This window comes from Nicotiana sylvestris, chromosome 2 (assembly GCF_000393655.2).
Source record: "Nicotiana sylvestris chromosome 2, ASM39365v2, whole genome shotgun sequence".
In the NCBI taxonomy this organism is placed as follows: Eukaryota; Viridiplantae; Streptophyta; class Magnoliopsida; order Solanales; family Solanaceae; genus Nicotiana; species Nicotiana sylvestris.
The window spans coordinates 3,868,463-3,885,489 of NC_091058.1; the positions used below are offsets into that span (position 1 = coordinate 3,868,463).

General features: G+C 36.3%; 3 protein-coding genes across 4 annotated transcripts; 2 read left to right on the forward strand and 1 right to left on the reverse strand.

Annotated features, from left to right (window-relative positions):
* Nucleotides 1-1,131: 1,131 nt before the first annotated feature.
* Nucleotides 1,132-4,552, forward strand: LOC104215943 (ferredoxin-thioredoxin reductase catalytic chain, chloroplastic). The gene is made up of 4 exons (XM_070167622.1): nucleotides 1,132-1,489; nucleotides 1,895-2,007; nucleotides 4,224-4,273; nucleotides 4,402-4,552. Exons 1-4 carry the CDS (start codon nucleotides 1,384-1,386, stop codon nucleotides 4,475-4,477), a joined length of 345 nt encoding a protein of 114 aa, XP_070023723.1. The 5' UTR covers nucleotides 1,132-1,383; the 3' UTR covers nucleotides 4,478-4,552.
* Nucleotides 4,553-7,733: 3,181 nt separating this feature from the next.
* Nucleotides 7,734-11,697, forward strand: LOC104220281 (uncharacterized). 2 transcript variants are annotated; one of them, XM_009771118.2, is made up of 7 exons: nucleotides 7,734-8,079; nucleotides 8,277-8,407; nucleotides 8,681-8,730; nucleotides 8,868-9,343; nucleotides 10,211-10,291; nucleotides 11,045-11,107; nucleotides 11,382-11,697. In XM_009771118.2, exons 1-7 carry the CDS (start codon nucleotides 8,035-8,037, stop codon nucleotides 11,454-11,456), a joined length of 921 nt encoding a protein of 306 aa, XP_009769420.1. In that variant the 5' UTR covers nucleotides 7,734-8,034; the 3' UTR covers nucleotides 11,457-11,697. The 2 variants fall into 2 exon arrangements, with proteins under 2 accessions (XP_009769420.1, XP_070023724.1); XM_070167623.1 differs by having other exon boundaries at nucleotides 7,783-8,079; nucleotides 8,280-8,407.
* Nucleotides 11,698-11,883: 186 nt separating this feature from the next.
* LOC104220280 (zinc finger AN1 domain-containing stress-associated protein 12) lies at nucleotides 11,884-13,022 on the reverse strand. The gene is made up of 2 exons (XM_070167624.1): nucleotides 12,794-13,022; nucleotides 11,884-12,414 (listed from the first exon to the last, which is right to left on the reverse strand). The coding sequence occupies exons 1-2, from the start codon at nucleotides 12,896-12,898 to the stop codon at nucleotides 11,965-11,967; spliced, it is 555 nt and encodes a 184-aa protein (XP_070023725.1). The 5' UTR covers nucleotides 12,899-13,022; the 3' UTR covers nucleotides 11,884-11,964.
* Nucleotides 13,023-17,027: the final 4,005 nt, after the last annotated feature.

The following is a 17,027-nucleotide window of genomic DNA, read 5'->3' on the forward strand; positions in this document are numbered from 1 at the left end:
TTAACTAATCCTTTCAGGCGGCTAACGGGCTATGTAGGTTTCAATATCATTAGGCAATGGTAAAATACATAAACAACCCCTTCAAATTGTCCTCAACGGTCAGCCAGACACCTCAACTGACCCGTTTATCATTTTAACACTTCTTCTCCACTAAAGTACGACCCCGTGAATCCTTCACGTTGACATGGCAAAATGTGTGCTTTATACTTAATTCTAAGCGCGTGAAACTCTCAAAATTAAGTTTTTTTTTTCTTTTTTCTTTTAAATTTAACTTTATTATATATGGGTCCCACTATATTTTATTTTCCACACATTAATTTCACTTTCTTCCCAAAATATTCCATCTTCACCAAACCTCTTCCTTCCGCCATTAATCCACTCCTCTTCTTCAATCTCGAAAATAATGTAATAATTAATAACAACCACTACATAATAACAATTTCATTGACCGCCCACTTCAATTGCTCGTCTTTTCTTCAAATCTGCAATCGATACAAAATAAATGAACATAGCGATTTTGGTTCTTAAATTTTCTATTGGGTAACAACATTGGCTCGATACAAATTTCACAGGTGAAATTTTGATGTTCATCTGGTAATTCTGTCACGACAATTTCTTATGCTTGGTTTTGTTCTGAATTATTTCGGTCATGTTTTTGCAGTATGTTTCCCATTATTAATGTGAGTGGTGTGTTTGATATTTTTTTTTTTTGCAAGTTCCTAAGAGAAAAGTCATCTCACCCTATTTTTAATACGAAAATGGTTAATTTTCAAACATGACACAATGCAAAAAAGTGACCAGCCCGCACAAAATTGACAGCTTTTTGGGCAATCGGAATTGACAAGGGAGTATTATCATTTTTAGCTCGTGTCAGAAACTATTTACATTCACGAGTCAAAAAAAGTGTATAAAATTTATATAATTTTTATATATAACATATATAATGTATATATATACAAAAAAATATATATTTTTTGACTATTAATTTTAGAACAGCTATACAGTATCATTTTCCTACTAGTCTAGTAAACAGTAGGCCCAATAGAAAATGGACCAAGTCCAAAAGCCCATCCAGATAAAAAAAAGTCCAAAAGCCCAGGCGAAGTTGCCGTAGCGTAGTAAGGAACGGAAGCGGGTGAACCGAGTGGCTCTGTAATTTTCTCCGACGATATTGCAACGTGTGGCGCTCACGATTTTTTCTTCTCATATTAGGTGAAATAATAAAAAGGACAAAGGGATAGTATATATAAATATCAATACACGCTGTACGAGAGAGATCTTTTTCCTTCCGAAGTTGTGGTGGTTCACAGAATCATACTTTGACTCAATCGAAAACTAGCACTGAAAAATACAACACGAAGCGATTACCTGCCGATTTCCGCCATGACAACTCTTCAAGCATCCACCTCCTACAGCGTCGGCTTCGGGATTTCATCTTTCGCTACTCTTCCTAAGTCTTCTTCTCGTCGCTACGTCACCGTAGCTAAAAGTAATCATTTTTCAGCTTCACAGTCATTATTTCTTCTCATTTCCTTTCTGTTGCATATTTTTGTTTTCGATTTTTGAATTATTAGTTTGTTTATGGCGATAAGCTCCTGGAATTGGATCCATGGAGACTTTTGATGTTAAAAACTGCCTCGAGCTTTTAAATTTTTGCTTCACATTTTAGTTTCGAGTTTAGAATGTCTTCATATAGATCTTGAAGACTCATTTTTAATCACGGCAGATAAGCATCTATAGATTTACTTGTGATTTTTCCGTAAAATGAAAATAAGGCCTCCATTCAGCTACATCAAAATTTGATTATGAACATAAAATCAACAAATTTAGTACAAGTTTAAGCTATCAATTTTACTGAAATGACTAATTTCTTCGGCGTGGTTTGCATATATAGTGGAACCATCAGAGAAATCTGTCGAAATCATGAGGAAATTCTCGGAGCAGTATGCTCGCAGGTCAGGAACATATTTCTGCATGGACAAAGGCGTAACTTCTGTGGTCATCAAGGTACTTTCGTTTCCCTTCCACATTTATTTTAATGATCATTCGATTGCTTGCAGCTGCTATAATAATAACCTCTGTTCTGCACTTCCTATATGCACTTGTATGTTTATGACTTTTGCGTATGTTTCATATCATATTTTCCTATTTTTATCTCTAGGTGTGGCAAATGATTAATCTTCTCTATTTCACTTACTGAGATTCTGTCTTAGGGATTGAATTTTGCGACAAGGGCCTTTAGTCTCCACTCTCCATGAAAGCTGTCTTCAATAGCATATTAATGTTGTTTTATTATTTACTCTATGATTTTGTGACTGTTGATTAGCAACTAATAGAGAGGGTCAATGTCAAATTCACTGCTTCAACTTGTGGTATTTCTTTGTCAGCTGGTAAATTACTGTAGAAATAATAATTTTCATGTCAATGTGCTCCCTTGGTTTTAAAGATTGAATAGGTGGTTGCTTTTGCCCAGGTATCTTTCAGTTAGTATATTTTAGGTTGAGGTGTATTTTTGTGTATCTTATGGAAGCATGTTTCTAAGTTGGTTGGTGAACATATAAATTTGAATTTTGGAGCTTTCAAGAAGTGGAAATCCTTGAACCAAGGGGACATCTTATGACATAAAATGAGGATAAGAGAGAACAACAGTATAACGTCTAGTTATGTAATAAAAGAGATGTGTAAGAGGGGAAATAAAAACAAAGAACAATGGAAAAGAAGAGCTTAATATATAAAATGCCAATTTTGGCGCAAAGAAGGGAATAAAAGTTGAGAAATTATGATAATGTGAGTAAAAGATTTATCATCTCATAACCAAGATAGATGAATAGGATATATCGCAGTTGTTTCAAAGAAAAATGACAGTGGTGGACTTAATAGATCGGACAGAGGCCAATCACAAAGATTGATCAAACATGGTGTCCTTATTTTAAGGTGGAACATGATGGAACACAATCCTTCTTTATGAAGAGCCACGAGGAAGTTGTAGTGTGATTGCAAACCATGGAAAAGCTATTCTGTTGAAGGAGAGCTATGAACACTAGAAGCCCCATATCAACAGGGCAAGGGAGTGGATAAGGAGAAGTCTTTTGATAACATGGAAGGGTGCTCGCCTGGATTGTGTTGGGGTAGTTGAGGATCCTCTTGGTTGTGTTGGGTTACATCCATGATTTACCTATTGAACATAATAGCTACCCCCGAATAAATAACAACAATGATAGCAATAAAATGTCAAAAATAATAACAGTTAGCAGCAACCAAGGTGAACGGGAGGTTAAATCCAAAATCTAAAAAATGGTTTTAAAGCCTCAGCCACATCAAAAGTAACCTATGGAAAACATACTTCCCAATGGAAAGAAGTGAATTTTATATGCAGTTGTGGTAAGTATCCTGTTGCGTTTTTATAGAGCATCAAAACATAAGGTCGTTTCCAAGCGTGTAATGGAACTTGCCTTAGGACTTAGGAGTATCATTTATTAGTCTGATAGCTTGTAGTTGTAGGATTAGTTTTATTTGATTATTCGATAGCCATTATGACTTCTCCCTTTCGGTGTTGGATGCTTTTTGTCTTACAAAGTTTTCTAAATTATGTTGCTCTACAAAGAACCGAAATATCACCTTTTAGAAATTTGAATCGAGAAGATATTTAAGAAGTCTGTAGGCTAAGCATGAATGAATCTGCATACAGAGACGCTGTAACTATTAATAATCTTGAGGAGACGAAAGAATTAGTCATTTTTAGGACCTAAGTCTAGATTCACAGAATACTACGACTAACCAGAATATCTTTATCCTTGAAAAGTAATTTTTGCTACAGAGACCCGTACTTTGTCTTTTTAATAGTAATTGTTTTTTTTTTCAAAAAGGAAAAAACAGACCTGTACAGATTTAGTCCCCCCCGCCCCAACACACACAAAAAAATGGAATGATGTGTGTTAAGGAACTCCTTAACTTTCACAACTTATTAAGATGTTTTACTAGAAATACATGTAAGAAGCATATCACGATTGTCTGATTTATGCACATATGAAAGACATTCATTGGTGTCTTTGAAAACTTAATAATCTTAGGTTCCATTTAGGTGGAGCATAGGTGGTTTATAGTTTAGTACTGTTCTTGTTAGGATGTCTTAGTCCCTACACCCAGTGGTTCCTATATTCCTTATTGAAACATCTACATCGAGGACAGGATTTAATTAATGGTATTTTTTGACATATGCTTAGGGATTGGCAGAGCACAAGGATACATTGGGTGCGCCACTCTGCCCCTGCAGGTAAATATTCACTCCTAACACATTTGTTCTGATGGTTTTCATGCTTTGCTCCTTACCTGTTACCACAGTACCTTTGTAATCGTTATTACCATGAACTGTACCATGTTGTTATCATTTTAATTTTTCAGGCATTATGACGACAAAGCTGCAGAAGCACAGCAGGGCTTCTGGAATTGTCCGTGTGTACCAATGAGAGAGAGGTAAAATGAGTTTTGCCTGTATCTATAGACTTGTTGTATTCTGGTGATCACACTTCGTTTTTGCTTTCTGGGGGTAAAAAGAAAAGCAGAAGATCTTGTAAGTAGAAAATCAATATTCTGCATTCTAAAGATCTATTATTCAGCTTATGGGTGCATGAATTTAAGGATAACTTGTCTGTTGCCTTTGTGTGTCCTTTGCCATTCGATGTTTATAGCTCAATTAATCTTACCTCATAAAAATAAGAATGTTTCTAGCTCAATTACGTGTGCTATCATATATATCTGGTCATAACCATTTCACTCTGTGTGTCAATCCAAGTAGCCGTGGACGTTATGGTTTAGTATTTTATCATCTATAAAAGCTCCAATTAAGTTCTGTGTTGATCAGTCTACTTTTGTCGCCTTACTGTGTGTCCCAGGTCGTCCTTGCTTTGCCTTGCGATGGCTTGGTCCATGACTAGTATGCTCGGACTCTCGGATTCGGTAAACGCAATGGGCATGGGGCCTTCATTGGCTCCTATTTGCCCAAAGAATGCTCCTTACGAATGACGGTCGTGCTCGTCTTGGACTTGGCGGTGCCCTTTGGGTCGGCCATGCTCATGCGATGCCGGCGTCAATAAGGAATGCTACCTGGTTGATCCTGCCAGTAGTCATATGCTTGTCTCAAAGATTAAGCCATGCATGTGTAATGTTACGCAACGCCTTCCTGATGATCTTTGGAAGGGCAACGTAAGGCTAAGCAACCGATGTCAGTGCGGTTGCTGTCCGCCAATGAGGTCCTCGCCGCACGCTAGACTAGATTGTCAGTGCCGTGCGGGAAAACCAATGTCGTGAGCAAATTGCGGAAGCTGAGAGAGAATTGGGTTTTGAATGATGATGATGATTTTATTGCTGAATGAAAATGCTGATTACAATGATGTGGTGTCGAGGGGGAGAGACACCAGAAAATGCTGATTGAAATGTTTGATTGTTTGGTCCCCCTTAATAATGCTTAAAAAAAATAAACCAACATTACAAGACTAGTCCTAATAAAGCTGTAGAAGCACACTGAAATGAAAATGATGAAAACTAGTCTATGATTACAATGAAAAGGACTTAGATTATTACAAGGAAAAACTAAGTCCGATGGCAGCATCTTTGTCTTGCGGGTCTGCGCGCGCGTTGCTGTGGGCGCGCGCGACACTTGATGTGCTGGCCTGAGGCTGGGCACTGGTGCTTGGCATCAGGGTCTGTGCGCGAGGCGCTGCTGGAATGGGCCTGCAGCTGGGCGCTGGCGAGGCATCAGGATCTGCGCGCGCGGCATTGTCAGGGCGCGCGGCGCTGTTGTCATTGGCCAGCCCTTGGGCGCTGGCGAGAGGCATCGGTGGGGCGACAGAGGCACATGCGCGCTTGTCACTTGGCGCAGCCAAGACCACGGGGCCGACCATGGCGCTAGGCATTGTGAGGCTTGCTAGGCCGCCATGGGGCGCGGCCAAGGGGTCATGGGGCATGTCTGGAAAGCAGCCCATGACAGATAGCATGAGTTTGCTTACTCTACCCTTGATATATCAGCCTCTAGGAGTATTGGTAAAAAAAAGGTTACTATTATATGCTGTCCGTGCCTCATAACTGCCTAGTGTCTGTTTTGCAATTAATATCTGCTACTAAGGCGAGTCTTCTGCCTTTTGCTTCGCAGGCGATTTCTATGGAGGAGATTAAGGAAACAACAGCAAACATGTGATGCTCCGGCATATACTTTACTTGCTATGAACATTACGTTTTTGTTGTACATGTATATTTGAGTAGTAGATGAAGAGCCGATCAAAATTCTGATGTGACATGTTACTGAAATCCCATCCAGTATATTGTGTGGTGTCAACCGAGCTTGGGTGAGTGATTAGAAGTGCGATATATTCTAACCGTCCTCTGATGCGTCAAGATTGTATGAGTCATATGGGGTATTTTGGGTGGCCTCAGCTAAAGCAAATCTTGATTTTGGATCGAAACTGGCTATTATAATTTCCAAATGATGCTTTCTGAAGTTCATTCTCTGGTGCATGATGCGTTAATATTAAAATTAAAACACATCATTCACTTTCGCAACGTAAACCCGTTTATATGCAACGTCAATTATGTATCATGGACTTGTATGCGCTTACTCCAGGTCTGATTTACTGGTCGGCGCTGCTCAAATGCCTGTACCAAACATGAGGAGGGAGAGATTCTCTATTCATGTTTTCAGTTAGCGAGAACAAGGAGAAAACAAAAAACATAAAGCACAGAGTTTATACCAAGTAAAAGGGGAAAATAGGAAAACCATTAATATTTGATAACATTAAGGACCCACAAACGAAAGGGACAATGAATATCTCTTATTACACGAGTCCGTTCTACGGTTCTACCTTAGTGGAACTACATAACACGAAACCACTTTTGTACATTTTACTGGAGAGGTAAAGAACCTGTCTCATTTAAAATCGGGATTTGACTGAGTTATTTCACCTTGTGGACCAACGTACCTTCATTTCAGAGTTACCTGGACTGATGGGTGAATTACTAAATGGGATGATTTCAGTTGTTTTGTTAACGCTTGGATCACACTGTTATTGAAAGGAAGTTGGAAAGAAGTAATAATTGTTTTAAACTATGAAACAGAAATTATAGTCAAAATTTAACTGCTCATGGGATCAAATACTGAATTTTTTGCGCTGGTGAAACTTGTAAATAGTACAGCATTGCCAAGCAAGTGGCATGTATGGCCATACGCGGACCCAGGATTTGAGCGCGACAGGGCACTAATATTTTCACATATGCCAATTAGTAGCGACAAAGTTAGGCGCGCAACTCTTTAAAAGCTTAGCAATTATGATAGCTTATCATCAAAGTACAAACTCTCAGTTGTCGTTGTCAAAGTCGACATATGTTATGCTTCATCGAAAGTGATTGTTGAAGGGAGAATGAAGAGTTTGTATTTTTTTACTTGTTGAGAGAGGAGCTACATTACCCCAGCCCACCCTAAGTAAAAATATTATTAATAGTAATTTCTTTTCATGTTATAGATAGATTTTTTTTCATTTCAATAAATGAGTTTTTTTGTGATATAAAAAGGTATTTTTTTTCATTTTAATAAAAAAAATACTTTCTTTTCATGTAGAAATAGTATTATTTTTGCGTATGGCATGTCATGTACGATATATTTTTACTAGTAAATTATATACATTCTTACTTTTATTTATTATTACTAGTAGTACTCAATACACAGTAAATAGTACAGCATTGCCAAATATGCGTGGCACAATACTGTGGGGCGTGTACTGTTGACGAGCTCTCGACACATGAATGGGGAAAAGAGAGACCAAAAACACAATTTTATTGCGACCGTACTAAAGACTAAAGTCCGGAACTATGGAGTAAAATCAGGAATCTGATTCTTCGTCAAATGCGATTCTAGGGTTCCTTCGTTTTTTACTCTCTATCATTTAATCTTTTAGCTGTATTCCTTTCAGATTTTGTGAAAGCATTTGATCAATCCAAAAGGTTATTAGCTGTGCTTTAGCTGAGACCATCTCAAAACAAACGAAAATGTCAAGGCCTCAGGTCACTATCACATTGGGCCGCTCTGGTCAAGTAAGCTTTCTCGATTTTTCACTCTTATTTTGCATCAGAATGTTGTTTATCAAGCATCAGACCTATGTTCCTCTCTTATTGGAATTTAGTTTCGCCTTTCTTTTACAGAGTTAAACCTCTTAGGAATTTATTACTTTGTTGCTTTTTAAGGTTCAATTTTCCTAATTAAACATTTTTGCGACTCTTAAAATCCGAAGAAGGTGGTGAAGCGATCGTCAGCTTCTCAGGGAGCTGGTTTTGGTCAACAAAGATTGTCAGGAGGCAAAAGATCACTAGGAGAGACCTATAAGACTGACTCTGAGGATCCTCCTCTATCGCTTCGCAAACGGTACAATCATTATTGTTGTTCTGTCTGATAGTTTTGGTAGAGCTAGTGTCGGCTGTTTATTTTTTTAGTTATGTTTTGACTGATTCAGGTGATAGCAAAACTATCAGAGACTTATGAACACATTATATTTAAACTAATTATTGGTAATAGTGATACCGAATGCTTATGTCTTTCTGTGGTAACTGATGACATTGTGAAAGTTAAAGTTGCTCCAGATTGCATTGATTATCATTTTATCTGAGAGTGGTTGTTTTGCTGCCATTTTTTTCCAAGTGTGCGGGGGTATGGAGGTGCAGGGGATTCCGGATATGGTGGCCCTAATGGTATTATCTTAATTATCTTTTGGTTTCATCTCTTTTTTTTTGGTTCTTTAACTTTTGATAAATATCTTTCTGTTTCACGTGTTAGTCCTTGGTCTATCACATTACCTGATATTTTCTACTGTTTCTGCTATGTGAAGATGTAAGGGTGGGGCAAAATGACCTCCGACTGAAACTAATACGCAGAAGAAGGCAAAAGGAAATTATTCTGGAGATTGAAAAAAGAAAAAAAGAGCAGCATAAGATGATGGCAGAAACTGTTCGATCGGCAGAACAGTCTCATAGGAAGCTTGTCAGTGTCGGCCAACGATCATCTGGAACTAGTGAGTTGCATCAGATGGAGGCAATGAGATCCTCCTATGCATCACAGCCTTATGGTGGTGTAAGACCAAGATCTCCAAATAGACTTGCAAAAGATTCTAGAGAGGTCTCATTACCAAGCAATATCACTACAGCTCAGCATGTACTACCAGTAAGGCCAGCTGAAACTTCAAGAGCAGTTCGTATGTTGAGAGCTGACCTCTTGAACCCTTCCGCATTAAAAGGTCTTACCCCTATGACCATGAGGTCCACACTAGCTGCCGGGAATTCGATGCCAGGTCTTTCTTCTGCAAATGTAAGCATGCTACAAAGCTCATATCCTGTATGAACCTACTTATTATTTATTTACTGCTTTTCTATCTTGTATTATTTCTGGTACAGATCTAGTCTTATTTTGTATCACGGACACTACATTTTGACTTCAACTGGAGAATGCAAAATTAGGCATTCAGATTCTATATGACATTCAAGATCATGATGTTTGCTCTAGCCTCTGTAGTTATTGTCTATCTGGTGAATACCACAAACAGCTTACTCAAATTAGCAGATCATTTTTGACGATAGATGTTTCTTCTTGCTTGGTTCTAGTGCACAAATAAATGGTTCGTCTGTCCAGATTGCTGTCTATATTTTCCCTGTATGCTGGAATTTAGCACTGCTTATATTTTAAGTATCAAATGTTTGATGAAAGTTAAGTAGTTTTGGCATTGTTAGACCATGTTCTAAAATGCCTTGGTTGCTAATGCTCGTTTGAAATTGTTGTCTCTGTTGTTTTACTATTATCATTTATCAGAGGAAGTTTTCATCACATTGTTATTCCCCTGTCTTCTGCAACATATAGGAAGTGTCAAGGCATTGGTTGCATCCATGTTCCTGGTATTTAAAGTATAGTGGGTTTGAATCGTTTGAATGCTTTTGAAAACTTCCAAATTGTTTATTCCCATGTCAATTTCTTCTACTTTGCTTGTCAAATAGGACTGAATTAGTTGTTATTCTTCATACTTTATGTCTTCTCTCATAATTCAACCATTTCACAGCTATTGTGGTTATAGTTGTACTATTTCCCTTTACGCTTGGAATGAGGAGAAAAGAGAACACATATTTGAAAATGGACAGGAGTTTATGCAAAGATCTTAATATTTTTATATCTGGTGTTGTACAGGATCAACGCCCCGTGACCGTGGTCAGTCTATTAAATTCCCTTGGTTTGGGAAAGTATGCTATCCACTTTCAAGCTGAGGAGGTGAACAATACTCTTGTTATGTGATGAATCATGTGTTTTGGTTTTGTCATGGTCTCCTTGTTATTGCATCATCTCAGCCTTGTGAACATTTTTATTATCAGTACTGGTACTATGGCATAGAAGCTTTAAATCCGAACTAGCATTTCATTGCAAAAGTAACAACATCATGCATTAAGTATCATATTGTTGGATGGAGAACCTTCTATTTCTTGGTAAAGAAGGCTTTCTTTGATTAAGAGCTAGTTGATCGCTATTGCACCCATATCCTACAGTTAGCACACTGCTTACTATTCAGAGAAGTTGAAGAGCTACTGCTGAATACCTTGTGTAGCGTGCTATGAACATGTGACATGACAAATCTTTCGGTATTTGTTTTTTGTTTATTGTGATCACGGTATCAAGCTCTTAATCTCGTATGATATCCTCCCTTTTTAGCCATAAGCTCATCATGGCTTTCTAATCCGAGATTTTTACTTGTTATCTTGATGTGTCATTGTGTATAGGAAAGAAGCCTCATTGCTATTCGTTATTAAAAGGTGTGCCATTGACCCATAACATTCTCAAGCATTCTCTATTTCGCCCAATCATGCCTTTGTGACATAGTTCAACTTTATTATCAGTCCATCTCTTTTATCTGTTTGTTGCCATGCATCAACTTTTTGTTGTCATTTGAGTGGTTTTATATACTTCACCAAGAATTTGAGAGATCCTAGTTTAAGTCTTTTCTTAGTGAAGTCTGTTTACCCATCGCAGATAGACATGGCTGCATTGAAGCAAATGGGGGACCGTGACCTGAAGGAGTTGGGGATACCTATGGTAATTGTCATTTCAGTCATCTTATTTTGGAAAAAAAAGTCATTACAAATTAGAATGCAAGTCAATATATGCTGATTTTGCTAAGCACAATGACTCTCTTCAACAGAAGAGAAACGGATACTTTTCTCGTTGGGGGTGTGGAGAGGGGCTTAACTTCTCTTTGTTCATACGTGAATTGTAGTCTAGGGTGTGGAAAAGGCACAATGGGCTCCAAGTGCCTCTTCAATTTTTGATAATACTTGCTCTTAATTGTTGCACTCGGGGGTATTTGCAGGGACCGAGGAAGAAGATTCTCCTAGCTATGCTTCCCCAAAATAAAAGAGCAATGACGCAGGTGGTAGGAAGGTAGTTATGTTTGTTGAATGCAGTGCTTGGAATTGTTTTGTAGCTGAAGGTTTTGAACTGGTTGTTCCTGGGAAATGTATATAAAGGACAGTGTTAAAATGCCGGAGTATTGGAAGAATATTGTGTATAGCATTAAAATTCTCTTTGTTTTTGGCGGAAGAGGGCGGCGTAAAACAGCTACATCATTTTCTTTGTTTGATGTTTATTTTAGAGAAAATTTTTCAAGAGGAGAATATTTTCTTAAACTGTGCGCCTTATCAAAGATGGCCATATAAACTGAAATGGAGGAAGTGCTATCTATCAAGCGTATGAGAAAAGAATGAGAACATGGTAGGATGCTGTTCTGAATTTAAGATTGTTCCCTCCTTGTGGTATTGTAGGGTCATTCTTTCACATTTGGGTTTGTTCTGGAAAGAGGAAAAAAAACAATGTAAACAAATTAATGAGCACTTAAATGATGGTAATAGTTACAAATGACAATTGATAAATGTATAGCAATCTTTCTGAAACAATCAACAAGCTTTAACAGAAAGGGTGGTGGGGCGTGAAGTTGATGCGCGGCTTTTATTCCCACAGTCATTCCCACTCCTAGCAGTCAGAGCAATCAAAAACTTGTTATTAGCTGACAGCTGGGATAATGAAGAATTCCGTTTGCAGGCGTGATCAGCAGGAAACCGGTGCTTGAGGCAAACTTGAATCCTGCAACTCTTGCAAGTGCTGGTGTTTGAGAATGTCAAAATTTCCTTGCATCTCTTCACAGGACAGGTAGGTTTCTTCTTCTTCTTGGGATCACAATCCCCAGATTTCTCGTGCTTTTGCAGTAGCACTTTATCGTCTTCACCTTGACAACCGGTAGTTTCAATAGACATGGAACAGATTTCGCAAACCAGAACTTTTCGGCTGTTAATATCGGATTTTGGGCATTCATGAGACTTGCATGATCTGTGCTCTACACAAAATATCTGCACGGAGAATTGAATAGAGATAAAAAAAAAAAAAAAGGCTCAAAAAACTATACGAAATATCGGTTATACTTTGGAACCATAGTACACTTATGTTGGCAAATCTGTCACGAATTTACTCTTGACTTTTAACGAAGCTCTAACTTAAAGTATAACATATGTTGATATTATCTCTTAAGTATTTTGATACGTGTAATTCATTCCAGACAGAGTTTCGTTAAGTTAAAAAACAGATAAAAGAAGGTTTGCTAACCATAAGAATATAATCATTCTCAATTAAATATAACGGAAAGAGTCAAACATTATGAATATTGAGGAATAAATTTTGCTTTTCACAAAATCCTATGTGGGAGGTGAAGAGGTGAAAAAGTAGCAAAACCTTTTGACAGGCATCGCAGGTAAAGGGAAGAAAATCGAGCTGACGGCAATCAGAATGTTGGCAATGGCTTCCTAAATCTGGAAAAGCTTCTGTTCCTCCTCCCATGTTTTTCTTTTCTCCTTCGCTTTTCTTTCTTCTCTTCCTTGTCGGAATTTTTCCCAGAATGGATTTTTCATGGCTATATATAAGAGTTTAGGACTTATAGGTGCTGGCTTGGGCAATAAGACAGAATAAATTACAAGTCGGCTTTCCTAATTCATGTGTGAAACTAGATCTTAAAGGAAGCCGTGGAGGTGCGACATACGCGCTTTCGTCACCAATCGGATCCGGGTCGGTCAACGTGGTCCAGAACGATCCAGAAAGTTCATGGCTGACGGAGCTCCTTTTGTGCTTGCTTGGACGGGCGATTTGTAGTCATACCCTATATTTATGCCACCTTTTAATCTATACCCTATTTTTAAAAATTATTGATTTCGTAACCAACTAACAAAAAATCTGTATTAATATGACCATTATACCCCTTCCAAAACATATAAAAGATGCATCACGCATACCTGATTCAAATTCCAGATCGCCTCCGTCTCTCCTCCATCACTCCGTCTCTCCTCATATCGCCTCTCGCAAAGTAGATTTGAACCAGATTCAAATTCCAAATTCAAAATTACAAAATACATTGTAAGTATTCAAATTCATCTTCAGAATTCAAAATAGTTTTTGAAACCGATTGATTTCATGATATATGTTTTCTGATTGATTGATTGAAGTTATTTGACGGATGAAACATGAACTCTTCATATATATGCTGAATTTGCATTCTAAATCTGTTTCACGTTGAATTCTAACATTCTAATCCGACAAATTCAAATATGCTGAAGTTTTCCACTGCATAATATGCTGAAATTTTTGGTTTATTTGCTAAACAAGCTAAGTTTTTACATATGCTGAAGTATATGTCTTGTTTATTTGCTAATAAAACTGAAGTTATTTAGTTCATCTTTAAAAACTTCAGCAAAACGAGCTGTAGTTTTAGAGTATTTATAGCTTTAGCATATGTACTGAAGTTTTTTAGTTAATCTTTAAAAACTTCAACAAAACGAGCTGAAGTTTTTCTCCTATACTGGGTAAAAAAAAAACATAAATTAAAATTACATATTGCACAAAAACTTCAACATAGGTGCTGAAGTTTTTTAGTTAATCTTTAAAAACTTCAGCAAAACTAGCTGAAGTTTTCCTCCTACACTGGGTAAAAAATAAAAACATAAATTATAATTTAATATTGCACAAAAACTTCGGCACCTATGCTGAAGTTTTTTAGTTCATCTTTAAAAACTTCAGGAAAATGATAAAAAAATTTAGTTCATTCTTGAAAACTTCAGCAAAACGAGCTGAAGCTTTTCTCCTGCACTATGTATTTTATTATGATTTTTTGGAAAAACTTCATACTAAAAAATGCTTATGTTTTCCGGAATATGTAAAATATTTTTCATATAATTTTTAGTATGCTGAATTTTTTTTGGTTCATCTGCTAAAACATGCTTAATATTTTGTCCTACAATATGTAATTTTTGGATAAGTTTTTGTTAATTCCTCTGTTATTTTCTAAGTTTAAAAGGGATTATTATTAAAAAAACGCAAGAAAATATTAATACAAAAACATCAATTTTCATTAAATAAAATAAAACATAAATTAAAATTACATATTGCACAAAACTTCAGCATTTTATGCTGAAATTTTTCATTCTTGAAAACTTCAGTAATGGGAGTTGAAGTTTTCTTCCTGCACTATGTATTTTATTATGATTTTTTGGAAAAACTTCATACCAAAAAATGTTTAATTTTCGGATGAGTTTTTGTTAATTCCTGCTGAAGTTATTTAGTTCATTTTCTCTTTTATTTTTCAAGTTTGAAGAGAATTAATATTAAAAAAAGGGAACAAAAAACTTAAAATAAAAATAGAATATTCCACTAAAACATAAAAACATAAATTAAAATTACAGATAAAGGAAATAACATAATAATCCTTTAACTAAAAGGATTATCCAAAAAAAAGCCTAATCATCCATATCGTGATCGTCGTCGTCACTGGACGATGGACGAGCGCCGTCATCACCAAGATTATCAAATTGTGCCAGCATCACAAGCGTATCAAGCTTGTTGTTGATTTCTTCCAGCTCCCTGTCGTACTTGTCTATGAGCTCATCTAGTTTTAGCTCAAAAGCCTCTATAATGTCTTGTTTAATTTCGTCAACTATTTGCCTTATTACAACATCCATTTTTCTCCGTTATATATTTTATCTTCTAAAATATATGTGTTTGAGTGAATAAACTAACAAGGTATAACGTTCTTATATAGGTGCAAAAAACTTCTGCATGGTATCTGAAAAGGCAAAGAGGAATTTTAGACGTTGTCTAATAAAAAACGTGCATGAATGTGATAGGAATGCAATTATTACACTAACACATACCCTCAATGCAATATAATTACTGCTTTAATTGTGTTTGTTACGTTTACTCCTGTATACTATGCAATTAATGCTGAAACATGCTGAAGTTTATTTAAGTTCATTTCTAAAACTTCAGCACTTATAAGCTGAAGTTTTTGTCCTGCATTCAATAGTTTTTGTCGTAAAGCTTTTTCAAAAAACTTCAGCACTTGATAAGCTAAAGTTTTTGTCCGGGATTCAACAGTTTTTGTTGTAAAGCTTTTTTAAAAAACTTCAGCCCAATGTGCTGAAGTTAATAAGTTGAAGTTTTTGTCCCTCGATTCATTAATCCTGTCATACATCTTTTTTCAAAAAACTTCAGCAGAAGATGCTTAAGTGATTTAGTTCATTTGTAAAAACTTCAGGACAAGCAACCTAAAAGATTTTCTCCTGCACTATGTAATTTTCTCCTGCATGCTGAAGTTAAATTTAGTTTATGCTCAAGTTTTGTCCTCCATTAATCACCTTCTTCATGAGATTTTTTTCCCGAAAACTTCACTATAAACGAGCTGAAAATGTTCTAGTACATTTGCTCAACTTCAGCTTCAATATGCTTAGATTTTTTATGAACTTCATAATTAAATTCTTCTATTCACTTTCCTAATACTTGCCACTAAACATGCTTCTGCAGGATGAGTTCGATTTGCGTTGTTATTACTTTCAATGGGAGGTGGACTCTTGATTTCAAACACTTGGATCATGATACAAAACTTGTTCTATTTAATAAGCAAATATCATTCAAAACTTTCCTGAAGAAAATTAGTGAAGTTACAAATATTGATTCAAGCAGATATTCACTAAAAATATGGTTTGATATCAAACTAAATACAAGCAAAGGAATGCTTGTAACTTCAGATGAAGAACTCAGTACCTCTATACATTTGCTTACAACTGATTCAGCCTACAAGAATTGCCATTTCGTCATAAAAAAAATACAACATTCAAAATCTGCAGCATTCAAACAATCTCTTGCATATGCAATAGATTCAGAGCCTTTTGCTGATTATCAACATGAAGTAGGACAGCCAATAATGGAAGTAGACAACGAGCAACAACCTTCTAACATTATAGCTGCTTCAGAATATATAATACTGGAACAATTACCCACTCCCCCAATAAATTCATACTAGTTTATCAATGACCAAGAAGAAGAAGGATAGCTAATAATGCAAATTGACAACCAACACACAATCCAACAAAGTTTTTTGTTACCTTTTGCAATGATAAGCAACAACGAAAATGAAGTAAACATGGAACTTATACCAATAGCATCAGATAGAATTGAAGAAATTGCTGAAACTTCTAGTGTTTCTCAGAAATCAAGAAAAAGAATGAGGAAAAAGCTAAAAGAATCTTCATCATGTAAAATACTTAGGCACGATGCGTTGCCTTAGGGAGTAAGAGTCGGATCAATTTTTGAGAACAAACAAAACATGAATAAATTTTTTTGCAGCTTGGAGATAAACCAGAAAGTTGAATTCACTGTTGTTAGATCATGTTCAAAGAGATACAAGCTGAAATGCATCATGGAGAAATATGGTTGGAATGTACGTGCTACCAGAATTAAAAATCTCACACTATTCAGGGTGATAAATTATCATAACAACCATGAATGCTCGGTTGATGCAAGAAAATTAGATCAGAAGCATGCTGCATCAAATTTTATAAGTGAACAAATTATAGAACATGCTCGAGACAAAAAGATAGAGGTTACACCAGCCTTTGTAGAAAATGAAATGAAAAAGAAATTT